This window comes from Canis lupus, chromosome 24 (genome assembly GCF_003254725.2).
Source record: "Canis lupus dingo isolate Sandy chromosome 24, ASM325472v2, whole genome shotgun sequence".
Taxonomy (NCBI): Eukaryota; Metazoa; Chordata; class Mammalia; order Carnivora; family Canidae; genus Canis; species Canis lupus.
The window spans coordinates 23,891,321-23,917,375 of NC_064266.1; the positions used below are offsets into that span (position 1 = coordinate 23,891,321).

Here is a 26,055-nt window from a genome sequence, read left to right on the forward strand (position 1 = left end):
TAACACAGGTCTGTTAATATCTTCCCTAAGAGGATACCTCCATGTAATCCTGTCCACTTTTGCCTCATATATCTTGATGCTAGGTTATTAAGTACATAAAAGTTTAGCTGTCTTTCTGATGACTACTTCATTTTATATCATACAGCAGCCCTATTTATCCTCAGTAATGCTTTTTTATCTTAAGTGTGTTTTATCTTATGAAAATATTGTTATATCTCTTTTCTTGGTTAATATTCACCTGGATTATCTTTTTTCCATCCTTTTAACTATAAACCAAATCCTTATGTTTTATGTGCTTCCTGTAAGAGCACATAACTAAATCTGAGATTATTATTCAACTTGATTAATCACTATCTCTATCAGTGTTCACAATACATTTACTATTAATTGCTAGTATATTTTGATTCATTTTATCATTTTATGATACTTTTTTCTTTTTTTTAATGATACCCCTGGCTCTTTTTTTTTTTTTAAGATTTTATTATTTATTTATTCATGAGAGACACACACAGAGAGAGAGAGAGAGAGAGAGAGAGAGAGGCACAGAGACACAGGCAGAGGGAAAAGCAGGCTCCATGCAGGGAACCCAATGTGGAACTCGATGCCGGGACTCTAGGATCATGCCCTGGGCTGAAGGCAGGCGCTAAATCACTGAGCCACCCAGGGATTCCCCCCACCCAGCTCTTTACCCCTTCTTTTTCTATGGTGTTTTCCTATTTGTTTCTGTGCTATTTTCCTAATTTTCTTGGATTTTTTCCAACATGTCCTCCCTTTTTACCCCTCCATTACTAGTTTAGAAGTTATACATTTTATTTCTATTATTTTATTTTTATTTATTTATTTGAGAGCGAGAGTGTGTGTGCATACAGAAGCAGGGGGAGGAGCAGAGGGAGAAGCAGATTCCCCGCAGGGAGCCTGATGTAGGGCTTGATGTGGGGTTGGACCCCAGGACCCCAGGATCAAGACCTGAGCCGAAGGCAGATGCTTAACTGACTGAGGCCACCCAGGTGCCCCTCTATTATTTTAATGGTATCTTTTGTCAAGACACACTTGACTTAAAGTCTAAACATGTGACAATCATTATTGCTAAATGAGCCAATATTTATTTAGATTTAACCCATGTTGACCAATTATTTAGCTCAGCATTCCTCCTAGATCTTATTTCTTCCATTTTAGGTTCAATTTCTTCTTTCTGAAGTAGATTCTTGAGCAGTTCAAATTAGCAAGAGTCTGTTAATGGTACCTTCTCTTAGTGTCTTTGAAAATATCTATTTTATACTACTCTTTATAGTATAGGTAGGTTTAAAATTCTAGCCTGTCAATTACTCTCTCATCACTTTGAAAATATTGTTTCAGGGTTTCCTGGTTTTCAGTGTTGCTGCTAAGAAATCAGCTGTGATCTGACAGCTTTTTATTTGTAAATAACTGGTCTTTTGAGTTGTTTTTAACATTCTCTTTGTTTTTCATGTTCTACAGTTTTACAATTTGTGTCAAATGTGGATTTATTTTTATTTACATTGGTCAGGATTTCTGAGGATTCACATCTTTCACCAATTCTGGAAAAATTTCAACTATTCTGACTATTGGTCCTCCTCATCCTAGATCTATTCTTTCACTAACTATATGCAACTTGACTAGACTCTTTCCACTCTGGTTCTTTAGTACTGGCAAGAGCATCACTGATTATCTCTCATCAAGCTACCACAATACCAAATGCTCAGACTTTAGTGGAGAACTATAACTACTGACCCCCTACAATAGGTACATCTACTATGTGGTATTCCATAACAGTCTAATAGCACAGGTCCAGATATATCACAGGAACTCTGTAAACATCAGCTTCATGGCTCAGGGCTCATCCAACTTCAAGCACGAGCTCAAAAGATTATAAGCAATATTACCTCATTTTTTAGGTGAAGAAACTGCTGCTTAGAGAGGTGTAGGGACTAGTGTGGGGTAACCAGGAAATGGCACTGCCAGGATAAAAATCTAGTTTCAATTTTATATGGCCAAGTTCAGTAATGGTTTATAAATTGAGCCTCTCCGTTCTACTGTATTTCTTCATGAGCTACTGTGCTAGGTAAGGGAGGTGAATGACTGGGTATAGTTTCAGGTGGTTACTTACTCTGCTTCAACTGCAGCAGCGTGCTTTTCTGTTTATCTGAATAAAAGGTCTTGCAGCAGAAAAAGTCTGAAAGCCACTAGTGTAGTGCAAAGAGCACTAGACTGGGAGTTAGATCTGTGATATTAGCCTATTGCGATTTGACCCAGGGTAAACTGCTTCCTTTCTGTGAGCTCCAGAGAGTTTCCTCAGCTTCTTTTTTTTTTTTTTTTTTTTTTTTAGATTTTTATTTGAGAGAGAGAGAAAGAGTGTGTGTACATGCACAGGGGAAGGGGCAGAGGGAGAGGGAGAAGCAGGCTCTCCACTGAGCAGGGAACCTTACTTGGGGCTCCATTCCAGGACCCTTGGATCATGACCTGAGCCCAAGGCAGATACTTAACCGATTGAGACATCCAGGTGCCCCTGGAGTTTCCTCAGCTTTAAATGAGAGCCAACTCAATTTCTCCCCTTTTTTAGGGGGATAGGAGCGGAGGGAGAGAGAGAATCCCAAACAGGTCCATGCCCAGTGCAGAGCTTGATGCAGGGTGATTGATCTCACAACCCTGAGATCATGACCTGAGCTGGAATCAAGAGTCAGATGCTTACCTGACTGACCCACCACACACCCTGAAAGCCAACTCAATTCTAATATATATTTTTTAATAATAATTTGAAATTATTTGTTTATTCACGAGAGACACAGAGAGTGAGGCAGAGACATAGAGGGAAAAGCAGGCTCACTCCAGGGAGTCCGATGCGGGACTCAATCCCAGGACTGTGGGATCACGCCCTGAGCTGAAGGCAGATGCTAAACCACTGAGTCAACCAGGCGTTCCTCTAATATATATATTTTTAAGATTTTATTCATTTATTTATTTGACAGAGAGAGAGAATAAGAAGGGAGAACAGCAGGCAGAGGGAGAGAGAAAAGCAGACATGCCACCGAGCAGGGAGCCTGAAGTAGGGCTTGATTCCAGGACCCTGAGATCATGACCTGAGCCAAAGGCAGACACTTAATCGACTTAGCCACCCAGGCACTCCTCAATTCTAGTATTCTGTGACTCAGAATATTGAGTTCAATCTTTAAAGAAGAAATTTGTTTTACTGGAAAATTTAGCAAATAATTTATAACTCTTTCAATTTCTAAGTACCAAAAACACATATTCTTTCACATGCTTCTTCAGATTCCATGTAAGCACACAAGAACTCTCAGGTCACAGATTCTCAGCCTCAGAGAAAGTGGGAGTTGGAAAACTACATTCTCTACTATGCTATAAACATTCTGAGGGTAGAAAATATTTTATTCATGTATATCTCCAACACTTAGCAGAGGTCCTGTCGTCTAAAAAGAACTTAATAAATGTTTCCTGCACAGCTCAGTGCTCATGTATTTACCTTTAAGCATGAACCCATGCTCTGTGACTCTGCCCTCCTAAGAGAGATTTAAATCTTACTTTCCTAAACCAGAAAACAGAGATGTGCCAGAAACCCCCATCTATTTTGCAGGACCCAAATGATTATACATTAGCAAATAAAGAGAAACAAGTAAACCAGTAAAATGTCCTACAATTGAACGGGAGACCTCACCTGGACCACCGGCCATGGGAAATGCTGCCTCCATCCTAACTGAATTTCCGGCTCCCATGGGTCCATTCATTCTCACATCTTGGCTTCGGTTCTGAGCCAAAGCCAGGTTGATAGCACCTTCCCCTGAAAATGATAGGTTATAAAAAGGAAACCATCAGAATAAGATGCAAATGTTGCTTAAAAACAGGTACACAAGAACTTTAGTTTTTTGTGTTTTTGAAGAATTATGGTAAGCTTACCACCACAAAAGGTTTAAGTTCAATACTATATAGGTCTTCCTTCAACTTCATTTGAGTAGGTTTATTTACATGAAGAACAAGGAGAACATAACAATCCTCACAATCTAGCAGATAGGCAATTGTGAATGATAGTGTCAGGAGATGGCTTGTAACTCTGAGTATCTATGTTCAAGTAGCTCATGGTGTATGCATGTGTGCATGTGTGTCTATGAGCGTGAGAAGGAAGAAAATGCTCTCAAATTCTCAAAATCCTAGATTACCTTTCGGGAATTTACAATCAGAAGGTAGAGACATGAATAGGTTTAATGGAGAAAGAACATATGATGGTATATTTGTGAGCAAAACATCATTTCCCTTTCAACAACTGCAACATAAACAGGTATCCATTAGAGATATTCATGCAATAAAGAGTAGGTAGGTTGCTACTAATCTACTTTTACAGCATCTAATGATCAAACCAACATTTGTACAGTTTTTAATGCTTACAAGATTTTATCTCATTTGAACCTCACAATATCCTGGTAGGTAACATAATTATAAGCATTACAATTAATTTGAGGTAACTCTAAACTTAGAGATAACTTAAATTCCACTTGGTTTAATTATAAAAAGAAACAAATTTCAGGAAACTTCCTGCACTTAATCCAAAAGTTTGACTATTGTTACTCTGGATGACATCACCACCTAGTGGACAGATAGAGTATAGCTAGCTGGCGGTTAAGGAAGTGAAAGGAAACCTTGTATTGATCCGCATCCTTCTGGCATCATTCCATACCGTGGGGTCCTGGTTTATAGAAACAGATAACAAAGCAGAAAGCTAATGACAGCACAATAGTTTCCTCTGTCTTGTCACTGATAAAGTCACCTTTATGTATTCAGTATTTCAACCAGGCAGGTAGACTGGTCATAGGGCACAAACATCCTACTAATAAGGGACCAATCACCAGGAACTATCAGATACTCTAAATTGCCTATGGGAGTCAGGAATGAAAGGAAAAAAAGAGACTACAGATCTTGAGGGTTTCCAATGAAGAGAAGGAACTATTAATATACCAAAACTGCTAAAACATTCTAAGCAGAAAGTGTATTATTTTTGAAATGGACATATGAACCACACATATGATTTTAAATTTTCTAGAAACCATAGTAAAAAGGTTAAAAAAAAAGGTGAAATTAACCGTAATATATTTACCCAGTATATTCAATGTATTATTATTTCAACATATAACTAATACAAATAGTTAATGATATATTTTATGTTCTTTTTTTTGGAGTGCTAAGTCTTCAAAATCCATAGATGGCTGGTGGCTACCACAATTAACAGCCCAGATGTAGACCTTGCCTCTCTAACCTCAACTCACTATTTTCTACTTAAATAAGGATTCAGCCTTAGTGGCATATTTTTATAGTTTCTTAGGCACACAAAGCTGCTTCTCACTTTAAGGCCTTTGCACATGTCATTCCCTCAGTCTCTAACAGTTCTCCTGCTCTCTTCACATAAGCCAACTTCTCAATTTTCATGTACTCTTAAGTATCACAGGCCCCAAAAGACCTCCAACTGCCTTATCCAAGGATAGATCACCCTTATCAGAACATCTTGTTATATCTTCAGTCCATATCCCCGAATGAGTAATGACTTACTCATTCACTTGATTTCTTGTCTGCCTCCCCCATCACTGTACAAGGGTAACCATAAATCTGCCCTAGTTCCCTTTTATCTATCGTTCAGGGACAGTTATTAATAGCACCCTTTTTACTCTCAAAAGTGTCATTTTGGTTGATAAATTATATGGCCACCCTAATTATACCCTTAAGACACAGAACAGTGTCTGATACATAATAGCACTCATTGGCTATTTATTAAATATATTATGAATTGTCATCTTATAACCTTACGAAGAATTACAGGCATTTTCTATATGATGAATACATTCCTGGAAAATCCCACATTCTGTCAAATCTCATGCTGAAAATAGCTTTTATGGGAAAAAGTGTTGCTGGAACCTTAAAACGCTATTGGTTTTGTAACCAGCACTCTAATAAAAACAGTAACTGATGGAAGCAACATATCCAGAAACGTTTACGGTGTCAATGCTGTAATCAGGTGCTGAGATAATGCAGATGCAGTAGAGCTCCTGAACCAATGAGGCTGCAAGCTCAGGAGGAAGTAAAACGTCACAAGCTAAGTCTGGGGATGCACTTCTGGGGAAAGGTATCTGAATGTAAGTTCAGATTAATTATCTTAAAATAGAGCTGAAAGGACTTCCCACCTATGCAGCAGCTGAGGTTTTTTTTTTTTTTTTCTTTTAGATAATCATCTATTTCCACTATTCCAGCTTCCCTTGTCTTGTTTATATGAATACACACAATTTCCACATTATATTACTATCATTCCCCTAATTGCCAACTGCATATAAGCTAACTGGTATCAAAGAAACACACATGAGGCTCCCAAACTTGCTGATTAGGGGTCAGCAAACCACAACCTATGGGCTCAATCTAGCCTGCTGCCTGTAATAATTAAAGTGTTGCTGGGAAGACATCCATGTTCATTCACTTACATATTGCTTATGGCTGTCTTGTACTACAACCAGACTGGAATTGTGTGACAGCGGTCTTAGGTTCCACAAAGCCAAAAATATTCTCTGGCCCTTTACAGAAAAAGTTTGCAGACTTCTGCTTTAAATCACCATGAATGGAGGGGTCACGAAATGTCCTCAAAAAAGATGTCTTCCCAACTCCCTGGCTAAAACTCAGAAAAGGAAGGGTACAGAGAGTGTTCTTCAATGGAAAATAGGCTGTTGGGAGAATAACCTGTCCCTGAACCCCTGCAGCAGACACCATGGCGTGGCAACATCTCTTCTTACAATATACAAAGGCATCAGCTTGTTACCAGTTTTACAAAAGCAAAGCTTCTGCCACCACTTTAGATTCTGTCTGAATTCTGAGGGAGTGTGGAGAAAAGGAGATCACCTGGAACACATATGTACTTCCTAAAAAGTTAAAGAACTCTTTCCTGTAATGTGATAATCATTGCCATTTGTGAATTTCATAACTTCTTGAAATATATGTTATCTATTTTACATCCCTGATGGTACTTATGCTTTAATCTACAGCGTTAACAATAAAGAGGAGCCAGCATTTTATCCTTTTTTTTTTTTTAATTTTTATTTTTTTATGATAGTCACAGAGAGAGAGAGAGAGAGGCAGAGACACAGGCAGAGGGAGAAGCAGGCTCCATGCACCGGGAGCCTGATGTGGGATTCGATCCTGGGTCTCCAGGATCGCGCCCTGGGCCAAAGGCAGGCGCTAAACCGCTGTGCCACCCAGGGATCCCGCATTTTATCCTTTTAAAAAGAACTTATAGGACGTAGGTCTGATTAAAAGAAGAAACTGGTGTTTCCTTTCTCCAGTAGGAAACACTACCACATAAGGTTCAAAGCCCTTTTAACTCACATAAATAGGTAACAGAGACTATAAAACATTTAGTTTTTAAGAAACCACTTCTATGTTCTATAAAACATAAGCAGCCTATCTAGTTTTATTGCAGGCAATAGTTGTTTTACTCCCACTCTTCCCCAAAGTTCATCCAATATCCTACAGATTGCTGTGAATAAATTTTACTTTTCTGGATCCTTTTAGATAATCCAATTTTTTTTTCATAATAGATGGATTGTTATTTAAACCACTATTCCCTTGTTTATCAAATGATGGGGTTTACCCCATTTCTCAAAATACATATATAATCATTTCTAACTTCCTCTGTGCTCCCCCATACTTGGTACTTATATATCTCTCACAGGTTTGTCTCCCTAACTAAAGTCAGGAGTTTCTTTTGAGTTCGTAACAGCAAGGACCATATTATTCTTATCATTGTATGCCAAGTGCTAAAGCAAAGTGGTGCTATTATGTGTGTACTTTCCTTGTTTTCATTCAACATATGTCTACCAAGGAACCTAACATGTTCCAGGCAAGCAGAGCTACAATAGTGAGCAAAACCAGACATAGCCTCTGCCCTACTGGATCTTGCAATCTAGGGGGGAATAAAATAATAATCAAATAATTGCTCTGATGAAAGTGTGACATAAATGATCTAAGGAAAAAACCCAGACTTTTGTGAGAGCACATAAAGAACACTGACTTCATCAAGGAGTTCAGAAAATATATTTTCAAGATGATTTAAGCTGATAAACTTGAAGGCTGAGTAAGTGTTAAGTAAGAGGAGGGGGCATGGTAAGGGACATAGAGAAAACATAAATGCAAACGGCTGCAGCTAAAGAGGCTTGAACAGACAGCAAAGAGAAGAGAGTTGTAGGAGTTACGATTGGATGAGAAAGGTGGAGGTCAGACCATGCAAAGCCATGATGTCTTGGTATAAAGTTTGGTCCTTATTCTGTGAACAATAGCAAGCCATAGCAGGGATTTTAAGCTGTGTGTATGTGTGTGTGTGTGTAGCGTATTTTCATTTTGAAAAGACCACTAAGGCAAAATATTTGAAAAATGAATACTGCTACAAAAAGGACTATTCAGGGCCTCCTAATCTCTGTTAGATAAAGAAAAAAATACTAATGTTTATTTGAAGGAAACAAATGAAATTATATATTCTTTAAAAGACAAATCAGTTCCTGGTCAGGGTGCCAATAAATTCCAAATCTGACAGACAGACAAAATCAGGCAAGGGAATGGAGTCTGAGACTGTGGATGCTAAAGCATCAGAATCCAGACAAAGCCTCAATTCTTCTTTATCCTATGGTGCTGCAATGTGAAGCACAGGTTACATGAGTTACCTGGCATTCTGAAACACGAGAGGAACAGACAAGCAGCACAGAAAATTCTACATCCTACTCTTGTTATGATTTGGGTCCAGATGGGCACCTTCAATTTGAACGGAGAGGATCCCCAGATCCCGAAGCTGCTGGTTGTTGCTCTGAGCCAAGATCCGTAACCGCTCCGCTGCTTCCCGGGGGATGTTGAATGTCACACGCACACTGTTCCAGGGCTCCACCTTCTGTACCTTTAGCTTGCTGGATTCTTGGTCATGAAAGAAAGCAAATTAATATTAGTAATTTTTTAGCCACCAGAAAACATGAAACAAACAAACCAAAAGCAAAAGAACAAGGCAGAGCATTGGCTTGCAGTAGCTTTGAGAGGTGTCTTTGGCATTAGGTAGATTTCAAATCAAATCCCAGCTCTACCACTTAGCACCTGGGTGACCATGAACAAATTATTTAAGTTTTCTGAAACTTACCTTCCTCTTCATGTAAAAACTACTTCATGAGATTTTGAGTACTAAATGAGAAAATATATGTCCAAACCCTAGAATAGGATCTGACACACACACTGAATACATGGAAAGCAGTAAGATGGAGAAGGGAATGCAAGAGAGAAGAGAGATAAGTTTAAATGAATAGACTAGGGTCTAGTTCTGGACTCAGTTAAATGTATGTGAACTGGCATCATGAGACCATGTAGTCTCAAATTTCAGTGAAATTCTGTAAAAAATGGGATGCAGATTATGCCAGTTCATATTCATATTTAAATATTAATGAGTATCTCTGTGCAAGATAGTCACAGAGAGGGAGAAAACATTTCTTCCAATGTCCTATAAATGCTTCAATTTAAGAAGGGTTTAAGTCATTTTTGATCTAAATTTTTTCCCCTGCTTTAAGAGTATAATTTTTACTGAAGCACCCTGAAGGAAAAAAAAAACAATGTAATTTGATAACAAAGCTTCAGTGAGGATATGAAAACATTACATTTCAACAAGTGTGAAAAGTCAATGCAAACTTTAGGACTTTTTTTTTTTAAGATTTCATTTATTTATTCATGAGAAACACACACAGAGAGAGAGGCAGAGATATAGACAGAGGAAGAAGCAGGCTCCTTCCTGGGAGCCTGATGCAGGACTTGATCCCTGGACTCCGGATCATGACCTGAGCCAAAGGTCGACGACCCTCAACCACTGAGCCACCCAGGTGCAGGACATGTTTTTGAAAGAATATACAAAAGTTAATAGAGGAGGTTAAGTGTTGTTTGTAATTGTGTTTTACAGATGGAAAAGTAAATCCCAGTCCCAATTAGCTGATAAAAAATTTTTTTTCAACAACCCAGACAACATAATTTTCCCTTTTGTTATGAACTTGGCTAAATTAAATCTTTGGTATCCTCTATTCAGTTTGCATTTCGATATAAAGGAAATGGGTCATACAGGTATATGTGTTGTCAAATCAGATCTACCTACAGACCGAGGAAAGTACCTACATGTTGCCTAAAGCCCCTTCTAGCTCCAATACCACTATACATTGAAAGTTAACTTATCCAAACATGGAGTTCACTTGTTCTAATGTGGAAAAAAGAAACTACTTGCTAAGAGCAGTGAGGTAATACAACCACAGAAATTTAGAAAGGATTAGGCAATAATTAGTTCAAGTCTATTTTACAGATGAGGAAACTGAGGCCAAGAGAGGCTGTGATCTGCCTAGAATCTTGTGGTCACCTACCAGCATCAGAGATGGCATTAACATCCAGCTCTGATTCTCAGGTCAATTTACTTTCCATGACACTTATGCCTCTGAATAGCAAAAAGTAGGAAAGCTAGAGATCCTGATTCCATGGAGTGTTAGGTACTATAGGGCTTCTTCTCAATCTAAAGAGTACTAGAATTTTATACAAAGTTTAAACAAACATCAAATTTGTTTATGGTATTATCTATTTGTGATATGGTTATTTAAAAATCCTTGTCTATAAAATGGTTATATTTTATCAAAAATTTTAACTTCTATCATACCTGAGAAGATTTGACTTAATATACTTTTGGACCAAGAATACAATCTTATATTTGGTGATAACATCATAAATCTGGGTTTGGTAATTTATTTGAAAGCCACAAATAAACTGATTCAGCTATCTATCTACCTTTTATTTTGTAATGCAAAATTAAAGCCCCACTGTGGTGCTTGAACTCACAACCTGGAGGTCAAGGTCACAAATTCTACCAGCTGAGCCAGCCAAGAGCCCCTGATTCAGCAATTTAAATCAAGAAAAAATGTGAATAATTAAGAGCAATGAACAATTTCATGCTCACTCACACAGTTTTCCCTGTGTAATATGATAAATTACAACTATAATATATATTTAATTTCATGTATGCTGTTCTAAGCTGGAAAAGCTCTTATATTATATTCTGACCATAATTATGGTGACAATGATGGCAGTAACTGCAACTTTAACACATAACATTCCCTAATACTATGCTTTACACAGAAAAAACACACATACAAAGCCCTTGAGAAAATGACAGCTTTCCTCCTAACATCAAATCTCAAAGGAAAAGAAAAACAACACTAAGCCTAAAACTCTTTTTTTTTTTTTTTAAGCCTAAAACTCTAATCACTACTTGATCACATCAGGATTTGTGATAGAAGAATAAAATCTAGAGGTGCCTGGGTGGCACAGTCAGTTAAGCATCCAACTCTTGGTTTCAGCTCAGGTCATGCTCTCAGGGTGCTGAGATTGAGCCCCACTTTGGGCTCCAAGCTCGGTGTGGAGTCGGCTTGAGATTCTCTCTCTCCTCACCCTTCGTGCTCCCTCTCTCACAAATTAAATAAGTAAATCTTTTTTTAAAAAAGAAAATAATAAAATCTAGGCTTTTTTTGTCGATGAGAGTAGAAAGAAATGGAAATCATTTCTAACCAGGAATGATTCAGAACATCTAAACCAAGGTTCAAAAACACAAATGCCCACAAGACCCAGACATGTGGGTCTAAATGTATGAAGAAGCCAGAGAGGAGCAATGTGAGATGAGGGCCTGCCCTAAATAGAAGCTGCTCCTGAGCACCATCAGGAAAAGAGAGTTCAGTGTTTATAGATCTTTCATTTTTAGTGCTAAATCCAAAGTCTGGATTTGTATGTAAAATATTTCAATTTTAAAAGCATCGGCAATGAAATTCAGACATTAAAAAAACAAAAAAAAACGAAAGTAGAGCCATAACACAGCAAGCTGCCAGCTGGGTAACCTTTCATCTAAAATTTAAGAAAATGGGGCACCTGGGTGGTTCAGTGGTTGAGTGTCTGCCTTTGGCTCAGGTCATGATCCTGGGGTCCCGGGATCGAATCCTGCATCAGGCTCCCCACAGGGAGTCTGCTTCTCCCTCTGCCTGTGTCTCTCATGAATAAATAAAAGAGAATCTTAAAAATAAATAAATAAAACTTAAGAAAACATATTTCATGTACGTTTAAGTAGAACCATGAAATAAAAGTTTTTTTAAGCTTTAAGGGGCCTTCAAGCTCCAGTATTGAAGGAAGGAATGGAAACTGAAGTTTGGAGTGTTAAAAACAATAAATAAACATGGGTCTTAAGAATTAACTCCTATACATTAGAGCAGATAATTTAAGGATTACTATGTTAAGCAATACCTTATCATGTTCAGTTTCTCCATGTAGTTAAAAGTAATACAACAGCATTTTTTATTTAAAAACAAATTCTACCTCTGATTTCAAGCTATATTACATAGCTATAGTAATAATAACAGTATGGTATTGGCATAAAAAAAACCACACAGATTAATGAAACAAAATAGAAAGCCCAGAAATAAACCCACACATATATGGTCGATTCATTTATGACAAAGAAGCCAAGAATATGCAAAGGACAGTCACTTCAATAAATGATGCTGGGGAAACTAGACAGCCACATGCAAAGGAATGAAACTGGATCACTATCTTATACCATACACAAAAGTTAACTCAAAATAGATTAAAGACTTGATGTAAGACCTGAAACCATAAAACTAGAAGAAAACATAGGTGGTAAGCTCCTTAACATTGGTCTTGGCAATTTTTTAAAAATGTGACACTAAAAGCAAAAGAAACAGAAACTAACAAGTGGAACCACATCAAACTAAAAAGCTTCTGCAGAGCAAAGGAAACCATCAAGAAAATGAAAAGGTAATCTACTAAATGGGAGAAAATATTTGCAAATCATGCATCTGATAAGGAATTAATATCCAAAATACATAAAGAAATGAGACAATTTGCTAGCAAAAATCCAAACAATCCAATTAAAAATTGGGCAGAAGATCTGAATAGACTTTTTTCCAAAGACTACATGTAGATGACCAACAGGTAGATGGAAGGTGATCAACGTCACTAATCATTATGGAAATGCAAATCAAAACCACAATGAGGTATCATCTCATATCTGTTAGAATGGTTATTAACGACCAAAAAAAAAAAGTATTGGCAAGGATGTAGAGAAAAGAGGAACCTTCGCATAGTGTTAGTAAGAATGTAAACTGGTGCTGCCAGTTTGTGGAAAACAGTATGGAGTTTCCTCAAAAAAATTAAAAATAAAACATATGATCCAGCAATTCTATTTTTGAGTATTTGCCTGAAGAAAACAAAACCAATAACTCAAAAAGATATCTAGACCCCTCATGTTCACTGCAGCATTATTTATAAAAGCAATATATGGAAACAACCTAAATGTCTGTGGATAGATGAATGAACAAAGAAAATGTGAAAAAATGTGAGGAAATACATAAACCCATTATATATATATATACACACATATATATGTATATATATATATCAACCTATATATATCAATATATATATAATATATATCAATCTCACATATATATATATATCTAATGGAGTATTATTCAGCTATAAATAAGAATTTTGCCATTTACAACAAACATGGATGAACCCTCAGGGCATTATGGTAAGTGAAATAAGCAGACAAATACAGTAAGATCTTACTGACATGTGGAATCTTAAAATACAAAACAAAACAAAACCAAACCAAAAACACCAAGTTCGTAGATATAGGGAACAGAATGGTAGTTGACAGAGGTTGAAGATGAGGGGTGGGGAGTGGGTGAAATGGGTAAAGGGGGTCAAAAGGTACAAAGTTCCAGTTGTTGTCATAGGGATGTAACGTACAGTATAGTGACTATGATTAGTAATACTTTACTGCATATTTTCAAGTTGCTAAGAGAATATATCTCAAAAATTCTCATCACAAGAAAACTGTGGGCATTATACTATATACTGGCAAATTGAATTAAGTAAAAAATTTTGAAAAAATCAAGAAAACAAAATTGTAACTATATATGGTGACAGATGTTAACTAGACTTATTGTGGTGATCATTCACAATACATAAAAATATGGAATGGTATGTTGTATATCTGAAACTAATATAATGTATATTATGTCAACTATACCTCATTAAAAAAATTCTAAAATTCTAATCCTGCACTTAAAATCAGCCTTTCAATCCAGTATAGTTTTACTTTGTAAAACTCAAGAAAATTACAGAAGAGCAAACACTTTAAAAAAAGAGTAACGAGAAGAAAATAATTAAAGCAAATTACCCATGTGTAACAAATTGGGCACATTCTCCAATATTGTGTCCAATTTCCATTTGAAGTCTTTATCATCTATATTTCCTTTGAAGGCCACAAAGATTGTGGAATCCTCCAAAATATTCTCACTTTTTGTGTCATCATCTTCTAGTCCAGAATCAAAATCCATCTCTGAGTCTTCCATTGTTGATGAACACAAGGAAGTATAGATGTCTTCTAAGTTTGGAAGGTCATCCAAAACCATGGTGAATATTATTCCAGTAGCATATGCCAAATGGAGAATAAGAAAACCTTTGAAAAAAGAAAATTAAAAAGGTATTATAAGTGCATAATTATAAAATAAAATCAACAATGTATAACCCACTGTTCTGTGAAAACTATAATTTATTTGCCAGGTAATAAAAATTAAGAAATTACAAAGAGGATAAACTAATTAAGATATTCTGTAATAATTAGTTTTTCTTAAAAGACTTTATTTGAGAGAGAGAGAGAGAAAGAGAGTACAAGCAGGGGGAGTGGCAGGCAGAAGAGGCAGAAGCAGAGTCTCCGCTGAGCAGGGAGCCCAATGTGGGGCTTGATGCCAGGACTCTGGGATCATGACCGGAATCAAAGGCAGATGCTCAACCAACTGAGTTACCCAGGTGCCCCTAATAACTAGTTCTTAAAAATATTTAAAATAGGGGCAGCACCTGGGTGGCTCAGTTGGTTGAGCGTCGGACTCCTGATTTCAACTCAGGTCATGATCTCAGGGTCATGGGATCAAGTCCCATGTTAGACTCTAGTCAGGGTGGAGTCAGCTTTTCTCCCTCTCTCTCTTCCCCTCCCTCTCACTCTCTCTCTCTCTTTCTCTCAAATAAATAATTTTTAAAAAAATACTTGAAATAAAACTTTGCCAGTTTTAAGTAAAGTTCCTTTTATTATAATTTCTATGTCTATTATGTCATAGGCTACTTTTTGGTAAGCCTATAATATGGGGAGAGGGAACAGAGATCACAAGAAAATAAAACAAGTTATATTTGGAGAATAATTTATGTAAGTCTTTGGCCCACTGAGCAAGGGGCTCCCTGAGACTCTTGTTATTCCTATCCCGATAAAAGTTTCAGAGGTGCCAATGTTTTTAGAGCCTTTCTCTTTCTCTAACCTGAAAAGCACAACTTGACCCAATTAAAAAAAAAAAAAAATCCAGAGGACTACTTAAAATCCTAAAGTCTTGAGAACCCTTTAAAACAACGTTTAGGGGATCCCTGGGTGGCTCAGCGGTTTGGCGCCTGCCTTTGGCCCACGGCGTGATCCTGGGGTCCTGGGATCGAGTCCCACGTCAGGCTCCAGGCATGGAGCCTGCTTCTCCCTCTGCCTGTGTCTATGCCTCTCTATTTCTCTCTATCGTGAATAAATAGATAAAATCTTTTAAAAAAAATAAAACAATGTTTAAAGGGTTATTAGTAGTTATATGGCTAAAAATAATAATTCAGGAAAAAACAAACAAAAAAATGTTTTTAAATACTTTTAGGAAAGGAAAAGAAGTGGTTAACCCATGTTTCTGGAGGGAAAGAACTTTGTCCTGGACAGAACTAAATTACTTTTAAACTTTTAGATCTGGGCAGCCCCGGTGGCTCAGCAGTTTGGTGCCGCCTTCAGTCCAGGGCCTGATCCTGGAGACCCAGGATCGAGTCCCATGTCAGGCTCCCTGCATGGAGCCTGCTTCTCCCTCTGCCTGTGTCTCTGCCTCTCTCTCTCTCTCTCTCTCTCCCTCTCTGTGTCTCTCATGAATAAACAAATTTTTAGATCTAGAAAAATCACATTATCGGCTATTTTCAGTTACGTTCTCTACCAAAGAGTACATGTACTAGAGATCACATTATGTGGCCATTTTCTTCATTAGCTTTGGGCCTGAAGATCACATTCTTAACCCAAAAGTGAGTGAATATGAAGAATGACATGGAAACATAAGAACCGGGCAGCCCCAGTGGCGCAGCAGTTTAGCGCCTCCTGCATCCTGCAGCCTGGGGTGTGATCCTGGAGACTGGGGATCGAGTCCCACATCCGGGCTTCCAGCATGGGGCCTGCTTCTCCCTCTGCCTCTCTCTCGCTCTCTCTGAATGAATAAATAAATAAGTCTTAAAAAAAAAAAAAAAAAGAAAGAAACATAAGAACCTCATACAACTCTTCTAACTTAAAAACATTCCTTACATAAACTATAATTACAACTTTGTGTTTTTTAAAAGATGGATAAGGAAAAAGAGCCGAAAAGAAATTCACAAAAATGCAGTGATTGTTCTAGGTTGGTAAGATCACTGGTAAATTTTCTTTTCTTATTTTCCAAATACACTAGAAGTCACTGCGGATATGCAAAGCTAATTATGCTGTAACATGGTTATATTACCAGCACAAATGGAAAAAATGTATCAACTTTTAAAAACTGTTTAACTTTTTTTCTTTTTCTATTTTAAAAGTCACTTAAACTTCTTAAGAATAAAGACTTTCCCAAAACAAATTTAAGCTAAAATCTTAGGGGGAAAAAAAATTCCTCTGTTTTAAGTATGGAAAACAAAACCCAATCCTTCGAACAGAGTACTTTACAGTTTGGCAAGTATATCATTTTCTAGTACTGTGATTATTACAAAAGAATAGTGTGATTTGAGTGGTTAAAAAACAATAGCGTTCAAGAAATCCCTCATAAATACTGTTGCCTTTAGTCAACTAACATCTGTACTTCACAGATTTAAAGAACTTTAGAGGTAAATAAACAAGACTAAGAAAGCTTTAGGGCTTAAAAGCTGCTGTTCATTAGGAAAATGACTGCTGATAACTGCTGAGACTGCCTAAAATACTGGAGCTATTTAGTAGCTATTCCATAGTTGGGATGACTGCAAGAAGGATTTCAAATTTAAGATATGTTTTCCAAAAGAATCTTTAACTGGAAAGAAGGAAGCCAACTAAAAACCTTGGATTTTGATAGTCTTCCAAAAAGGTGACATCAATCATGCCATGAAGGCTAATTTTTATTTTTTAAAGATTTTATTTATTTATTCAAGAGAGACACAAAGAGAGAGAGGCAGAGAAGTAGGCTCCCTGTGGAAGCCTGATGCAGATGAAGAAGTAGGCTCCCTGTGGGGAGCCTGATTCAGAACTTGATCCCAGGGTCCTGAACTGAAGGCAGACGCTTAACCAATGAGCCACCCAGGCGTCCTGGGAATCACTGCTAATTTTTTAAAAAGATTGATTGACTTAGAGAGAGAGAGAGTAGGGGGAAGGGCAAAGGGAGAAGGAGAGAGAATCTCAAGCAGATGCCCTGCTGAGCACAGAGCCTGACGTAGGAGCTGGATATCATAACCCTGAGATCATGACTTGAGCTGAAATCTAGACTCAGACATTTAACCAACAAAGCTACCCAGGCATCCTGGGAATCACTGCTAATTTTGTTAGGCGTGATCATAATGGTGTTATGGTTATACAATACAATGTTCTTACTGTTCAAGAGATGCATACTGAAGCACTCAGGAGTCAAATGTTATAATGCTTATGTTTTACTTTAATTGAGGAAGGGTGGCACTTGAGTGGCTCTGTCAGTTAAGTGTCTGATTTTAGCTCAGGTCATGATCTCAGGGTCCTTGGGTCAAGCCCTGAGTTGAGCCCCAAGTCAGGCTCTGAGCTCAGCAGGGAATCTGCTTGTCCCTCTCCCTCTGCTCCTCCTCTTGCTCTCTCTCTCTATCTCAAATACATAAATAAAATCTTAAAAAAAAAAAATTACAAAAATAATTAAGGAAAAATAGATTAAGCAAATATGGCAAAATGTTAATAAAGGTTAAATGCAGGTGATGGGTATATAGGTGTTCATTATACTATTGTTTATAGTATAATTTTTAAAAATGTTTGAAATTGTTCATAATAAAAATGTTTTTAAAAGAAAAGAAAAAAGCAAGCATACCAGCAACAAACTACTGCTCCGAGGTAAAACTCCACCAGACATCAGGATGGCTTAGAAGCTTACTTATGAACACCTTCCAAATCATAGGATTAAAAATAAATATACGTAAACATGTATATTTGTAAATATATAAATTTGTATTACTTATAACTTGTTACTTTTAAGTACATGAATTTATATATCAGATATATTATACATATAACTGCTAATATGCACCAGACTTACATTTAGATCTGAAGATAAAGGACTGGTGTAGGTAGCTGAATAATGAGTAAAAGACTGTCACAGGTTATTCAGATTATCAACTTGGCTGCCATTTAAACAAAAGACAAGGCCCTATGTTGTACATCGGAAATCATAAATTCCCATACTCACAGGGGTCAGGCAAATAAAATAAGAGAAGTACACTGGATATTAAATGCATTTGCGCATACTGTATAAATGATCTGGGCAACAGGAAACTCACAAACCCATCCATGCTAAGCAGCCACTACTCTTCTCTAGCCTATTACTTTCTTTTTGGAAAGATGGGAGGGGTTGTACAGGCCCAGCACTAGTAGATGTTCTAAATTTTAAGAAAAGACTAAAATCCATATATTCAGTGAATATCTCCAGAATTTAAAAATAGCTTTACATTTTTGGAAAATACTGCAGGCTAAATGAAACATGCTGTAGTTGCATAAGGCTCAGCCATCAGTTTTCAATCTCTTCTTTTCTTTTCTCTTTTCTTTCTTTTCTTTCTTTCTTTCTTTCTTTCTTTCTTTCTTTCTTTCTTTCTTTCTTTCTCTTTCTTTCTTTCTTTCTTTCTTTTTCTTTCTTTTCAGTTTTCAATTTCTATGACTTATATGATTGACTAGTCCAACATTAGGTCTGGGTGAATTATGCAGGGTTTGGTATAGTGCTGGCAGAGACCAGATATTTAAAATGCATTTAAACGTTATGATGTGCCAGGGCACCTGGGTGGCTCAGTCAGTTGAGTGTCCGACTCTTGATTTCACTTCAGGTCATGATCTCAGGGTCATGAGACTGAGCTCTACTTTGGGCTCCTCACTCAGTGTGGAGTCTGCTTGAGATTCTCTCTCTCTGCCTTTCCCACTTGTGCTGTCTCTCATAAATAAATAAATCTTAAAAAAAAAAAGTTATGATGTGCTTCCTGAGAGGCCTGTGGACTCTAAGATAAAGAAAAAGAAATCAAGGTTTCAACCCCAGAAGAACAGAAAGCACTCAACTCAGTGAATTTTGGGTTTCATTAAACATGCTGATGCCTCCCACAACTGGTTGAAGGACCATCTTCTAATTTTTTTTTAAGATTTTATTTATTTATTCATGAGAGACACACAGAGAGAGGCAGAGACACAGGCAGAGGGAGAAGCAGGCTCCATGCAGGGAGCCTGATGTGGGACTCGATCTTGGGACTCCAGGATCATGCCCTGAGCCGAAGGCAGATGCTTAACCGCTGAGCCACCCAGGCATCCCAAAGACCACCTTCTCCTTTGACAATATGCCAGATGATGAAGGAAACAGTTTTTTTATTTGCTATGTGACTTTGGTAGAGTAATTCTGTTGCAAGGAATTAAGCTAAGCCTTAACTACTCTTTTACATAATATTTCACTTACCAAAATGTCTTTAATTTTTATCATTTATCCAGGTCATCTTCTAAGTCCAAACAAGCTGGCATTTTTAGGGCCAGTATTTCAAGGCAGCAGCCAAATAAAAATTCTAAAAAAGAGAGAGAGAGAAAATAAAGTTTCAGTATTATACAGAAATTAGAAATTACAGAGGTGACATCTTTGTAACAGAAGTCAATGCAAGTATCACAAGTTGCCAAGTCAACTTAGACATCTTCAGATGATGTTAAAACAGAATTTTCATTAAGTCTACAACATATATCTTTTTTCTGAAATTAAACCACTATTCAACAAGCATTTCAAAGACTATGGATTCAAAACTCAGGGACATATATGAGATTCCCTTAAATAAATCTTTAAAAAGAAACGAATTGGAATATTACAAACACTTCCTTTATATGACAAAATAAATCTTTTTGACCCTAAGTTGTCAGCAGCTTGCTTAATGGGGAAAAGCTGGGAAGAAGACAGATATCCATTAGGTATTATTAAACACTGTGCAGGAGATATAAAGTCAATGAAATGAAACAAGACTAATAGTAAAAAATTGGGAAAAAGAGTATAAAATTATCACTATTAGCAGATGATATTTGTATTTGTATTCTTGAACATCTTAGAAAATCAACAAGGAAACAGAAAAAATAAAAAAATTCAGTAAGGGTGCCTGGGTGGCTCAGAAGTTGAGCATCTGCCTTTGGATCAGGTCATGATCCTTGGGGTCCTGGGATGGAGTCCCACATCGAGCTCCCACAGGAAGCCTACTTCTCCCTCTGCCTGTGTCTCTGTCTCTTTCTTTCATGAATAAATAAATAAAACCTTAAAAAAATTCAGTAATGTAGAATGGTACAAAATACACAGAAAACAATAGTTTTTATTACATTTGCAATCGATCAACAGTAGCTGGGGGAAAAAATCTAATTTACAACAGCAAAAAAAGATAAAATATTTAGGAGTGAACTAAAAAGAAAATGCACAGCTACAAGATGAAAATTTTAAAATACTAACGAAGGCTCCAAATAAAAAAAAAAATTTGAACAAATGGAATGACACCAAATTAACAGATAAAAAAACTCCTAAACATCAATTCTCCATAATTTAGAATTTAATAATCCCAATAAAAAATGCTAACTTATTTTTTTAAATGGACAAGCTGACTTTAAAGTTCATATGGAAACAAGAAAAAAAAAAAAACCTGAAAAAAAATGAGCAGTGAAAGAGATAAGCCTTACCAGATATCAAAACATAATGCCTCAGTAATTAAAACTGTGTATGTAGTACTGGCATATAAACAAATGGAAGACCAATGGAAGACTAACATCCCCCAAACTGATCAAAATGGATATGGAATTTTAGAATCTCATGAAGGTGGGAAAAATTAATTTTTCACTAAATGGGTGTAAGTAGCCATGTAGGGAAAAAAAGAAATTAGAGCTATAACTCATATCAAGAGAACTCCAAATGGACCCAAAACTTCAATGTAACAAATGAAACCCTACAAGTATTAGAAGTACAGGGATCCCTGGGTGGCGCAGCGGTTTGGCGCCTGCCTTTGGCCCAGGGTGCGATCCTGGAGACCCAGGATCGAGTCCCACGTCAGGCTCCCGGTGCATGGAGCCTGCTTCTCCCTCTGCCTGTGTCTCTGCCTCTCTCTCTCTCTCTCTCTCTCTCTCTCTGTGACTATCATAAATAAATAAAAATTAAAAAAAAAAAAAAGAGAGAGAGCATAAGCAGGGGGAACAGCAGGCAGAGGGAGACAGAGAGGAAGAAGCAGGCTCTCCATTGAGCAGGGAGCCCAAGACCCCAGGATCATGACCTAAGCCAAAGGCAGATGCTTAACTGACTGCATCACCCAAGCACCCTGGAGAGTAAGACCTTTTATTTATGCTTCCTGATGTGATGTAACCTTAAGTACCAGTCATCATCTACAATGTATTATCACTCAAAATGCCTAACCTAGATCTAAACATATCTTTAAACTTAATTTCTCCTTTATAGGAAATTCAGGAGATAGAGCAATGAGTACAATTACATGACGAAGTATTCGATTACATGCATGAAGAAATAATCAGATGTAGAATGTGGGATTTGCTACAACAAAGGTGATCTGGTCTCTTCAAAACCCAATTCTCAATTAAAAGACTTCAGAAATATAACCACCAAATCCAATGCATGAATGTTACCTACACACACCTTGAAGAAAACAGCCAGAAAATTTTTAGACAGTGGGGAAAACTGAATGTGAAGTTACAGAAGATTTTAGGGCATTCTGAAAAATGTTCTTGGGTGTGAGTGCCTAGGTGGCTTAGTCAGTTGAGCCTCCAACTCTTGGTTTTGGCTCAGATCATGATCTCAGGGTCTTAAGACTAAGACCCCTGTCAGACTCCCCTTGTTGGGCTCCCTGCTTGGCTAGGAGTCAGCTTGAGATTCTTTCCCTCTGCCCCTGCCCTCACATGCACATGTGCTTGTGTGCACTCTCTAATAAATAAATAAATTTCAAAAACAAACAGCAGTGTCTGTGTGGCTCAGTGGCTCAGGTGGTTAAGCATCTGACTTCCATTCAGGTCATGATCTCAAGGTCCTGAGACTGAGCCCCACGTCAGGCTCTGAGCTCAGCAGGGAGCTTCTCTCTCTCTCTCTCCCTCCCTCCCTCCCTCCCTCTGCCCATCCCACCCTCATGCTCACTCTCTCTCTCAAATAAATAAATAAAATCTTAAAACAGAAGTTCTTGAGTGTGGTAATATTATTTGTGATTGTGTAGAAAATGCCCTAATTCTTAGGAGATTCATGGGAAAGTATTTAGGGATAAAGTGTCATAATGTCTGCAACTTATTTTCAAAGTATTCAGCAAAAACAGGTAGCTAGACAGACATGATGCAGATACAGCAAATTATTATCACTGTATTTTTTCTATATGTTTGAAATTTTTCATATTAAAAAGCTGGGGAGGAGGGTATAAATAAATCCTGGGAGGGTATGAATAAATCCTGGGTGCCTGGGTGGCTTAGTTGATTAAGTGTCTGCCTTCAGCTCAGGTCTTAGGTCATGATCTAAGGGTCCCGGGATCCAGTCCCATGTGGTCTGGTTTTTTAACCTCAAGTTCAGCGCCTCTTCCACCATATACTAAATTCTCTTTTTACCAGGGTGATTCCCAGACAATGAACAATTAGCAGAAATACCAAAACCAAGTGATATAGTTTATTTCAGGTCAATACTTGCCCCAAATACTCCAAAATGACTAAAGTCAGAATATCTGAGATCAAATGAGTATATGCCTTGAAAGAACTGCAGTAACTCTCAATTTTGGCTATACATTTGGGAAATTTTTTTTTAAAGATTTTATTTATTTATTCATGAGAGACAGAGAGAGAGAGAGAGAGAAGCAGAGACACAGGCAGAGGGAGAAGCAGGCTCCAGGTAGGGAGCCAGATGTGGGACTCGATCCCAGGACTCCAGGATCACACCCTGGGCCGAAGGCAGGCACTAAACCACTGAGCCACCCAGGGATCCCCCATTTGGGAAATTTAAAAAAATATTTGGGAAAATTTTAAAAATAATGCCTGAGTCATATACTATGTACTGTGGCCTAAGTTTTGGGCATTGAAACAGTGGCCAGCTGACTTTTAATATGTAGCCAAAGTTTAAAAACCACACTTTTGATACATTATTTAATTTACTGTATATGAGGAAACTGAGTCAGGTGGGGAATGTGGCTTAAGAATTTGCTCAAAGAGGGCAGCCCGGGTGGCTCAGCGGTTTAGCGCTGCCTTCAACCCAGAGCCTGATCCTGGAGTCCCACGTCAGGCTCCCTGCATGGAGCCTGCTTCTCCCTCTGCCTATGTCTCTGCCTCTCTCTCTCTCTGTGTTTCTCATGAATAAATAAAATCTTTTTAAAAAGAAAAGACTTAAAAAAAAAAAAAAAGAATTTGCTCGAAAAAGTGACGGAGAAATGAGAGCTTTTTCTTCTGTTGCTTATTAGAAAATTTGATTGTAAAAAAAAAAAAAAAGAAAATTTGATTGTTTCTTTAAATTTGTTATGTAATACAAACCATATTATTTGTGAGAAAATCAAACAAAACATAACTATATAGAATCTAAAAGTGAACTATACCACCCTGTATTCCATCTTGGTTTTTTTTATGTCCTTGGAGTCCCTTTTCTATGTCCTTTCTATGACCTTGGAGTCCCTTAAACCCTTCTTAGCTTCTATGTTATCATTTAGAAAATGATGAGCTAACATTTTCCAGATCTAAGGACACTATAACTATTTTAATCCTTGGCTATTTGACTTCAATGTTAATCATACTTCCCTGAGGAACTGGAAATCATTTGGTGCAAGGTCTCTAACTCTTTCTTCTTCCACTAGTGGCTGTTGTCCACACTATTCTCATCTCCCTCCTTTCAAAAAGTTAATCTAAGCTGGAAGTTAAAATGGAGGCTACCTAAGAATACCTGGTTCATCTCTATCATTGCCTCCACCCTAATTTTTCAATGGTATTTTCATTGTTATACTTAAGGAAGCAATAAGAGTCAAAGTTATTAACAACACTGGAAATTAGGACTGCGCAGCTCAAAGAATCATTGGACCCAAAAATTACTTTAATGCCCAAGGCAGGAATGGGACTTGAAATCCAACAGAAGAGCCAGGCAGGAAGGTAACAGATTTTTAACTGACTCCCATATGTGTGGCTCCATCCCTCCAGCTACCTGCTGTAAAACAGCTTTCTCCAGGAGCACCTGGGTGGCTCAGTCAGTTGGGCATTCCACTCTTGGTTTCAGCTCAGGTACTGATCTCAAGGTCGTGAAATTGAACAACCCTGTATCTGCTCCACACTCAGCCCAGTCTGCTATGATTCTCTCCATCCCTCTCCCTCTGCCCCTCCCTACTCCCTGCGCACATGCATGATTCCCACCCCACCCCCACTCAAATAAATAAATCTCTCAAAAAATTTTAAAAAATAAAACAGCTCTCCAGAGTAAGCAATGGCAGAGATGATACCTACACTCGCATGACAGACCCATTTAGAATAGTTAGCACTATTACATGCCCATGGCTTCCCCTCTCTATTTCAGGTTCTATAACATACAAAGTAGTACACACACATCTTGGAATTTGAAGACAGACAAGGAAGACTTGACCAACCAAAAGCCTTAGGAGCATTACATTCAGGAACCACAGGTATTTGTAGCTTAGGCTTCAAATTATCAAAAACAAATTCTCCTTTCTGAAGTCAAATTACCCAGGCTACAGAAAGGGATATCCCCCACCCCCATTGCTCCTGTCCCCTCAGTCAAATAGGAGGAACATAAATGACTGCTAGACACAAAAAGTATTCCAAAACTATCACTGATTAGTTCTTTAGCTTAACACCTGAAAGGAAAGGCAACTTATAGAGCCAGCAAGCAGCCAGTGAGGTACCTATCTATCTTGTTTATTTGGTAAGTACCAGACCTATACACCCCTATCCTTTTTCAAGGAAGAATAACTGAGGGAAAGGAACATTCCAACACATAAGAGAAACTCTGCACCTGTAATTCAGAAAGTTAATATGTAAGGAGGAACAGGTTAAATTTTAGATATCAACTACATTATTCTCAATAGATTTGATAAAACATTAAAATGAGAGATCAAAGTCCCTAGACAGGAATGAAAAGAAGTAGTTGAGATACAAAAGTGGAAATAATAGAGGGAAAAAGCAAAAGAAAAATAACGTAAAAAAGTAAATATGTCACCTCAGATTTCAGATCTTTACTAAAAGTTATAAGAACAGAATATTTAATTAGATGTATGGGGATGACAATTTGAGAAACTTCCATAATAGAGATGGAAAGGACAAAGTAATGGAAATTATGAAAGAAGATCGATAGAGAACAAATGAACAGAAACAATAATCAAAGCTTTGTTTGTTTGTTTGTTTGTTTTTAAGTAGGCTCCATGACCAACAGGGGGCCTGAACTCACAATCCTGAGATCCAGACCACTTAGCCAGCCAGGGGCCCCAATAATCAAAGGTCTTTTAAAAGGGAAATGAATACTTTCCTGAGTCAAAAAATGTTCTGCATCTCTAGCTCAAAAGAGCTCATAAAATACCAGGCAAAATTACTGAAAAGATAATGACAGCTAGATTTTTTTCTAGTCAAACTTTTAGATTTTAAGGATAAAGAAAATGTCCCACAATCAACCCACAAAGCAATAAAGAAGTCAT

The 26,055-nt window shown here is 37.5% G+C and overlaps 1 protein-coding gene across 11 annotated transcripts in view; it reads right to left on the reverse strand.

Moving 5' to 3' along the window:
* The window catches only part of NCOA6 (nuclear receptor coactivator 6), a 91,143-nt gene that overhangs the window by 44,502 nt on the left and 20,586 nt on the right, over window positions 1-26,055 (reverse strand). For 7 of the 11 annotated variants that reach the window (XM_025469796.3, XM_025469793.3, XM_025469790.3 and 4 more), the window contains 5 exons: window positions 19,842-19,944; window positions 18,225-18,297; window positions 14,306-14,587; window positions 8,803-8,958; window positions 3,689-3,811 (listed from right to left, as the gene is read on the reverse strand). In XM_025469796.3, the coding sequence (XP_025325581.1) occupies window positions 3,689-3,811; window positions 8,803-8,958; window positions 14,306-14,540 (514 nt within the window). In that variant the 5' untranslated portion in view covers window positions 14,541-14,587; window positions 18,225-18,297; window positions 19,842-19,944. The remainder of the gene's footprint in view (window positions 1-3,688; window positions 3,812-8,802; window positions 8,959-14,305; window positions 14,588-18,224; window positions 18,298-19,841; window positions 19,945-26,055) is intronic. The other 4 variants (XM_025469789.3, XM_049100547.1, XM_049100546.1 and 1 more) reach the window with 1 other exon arrangement.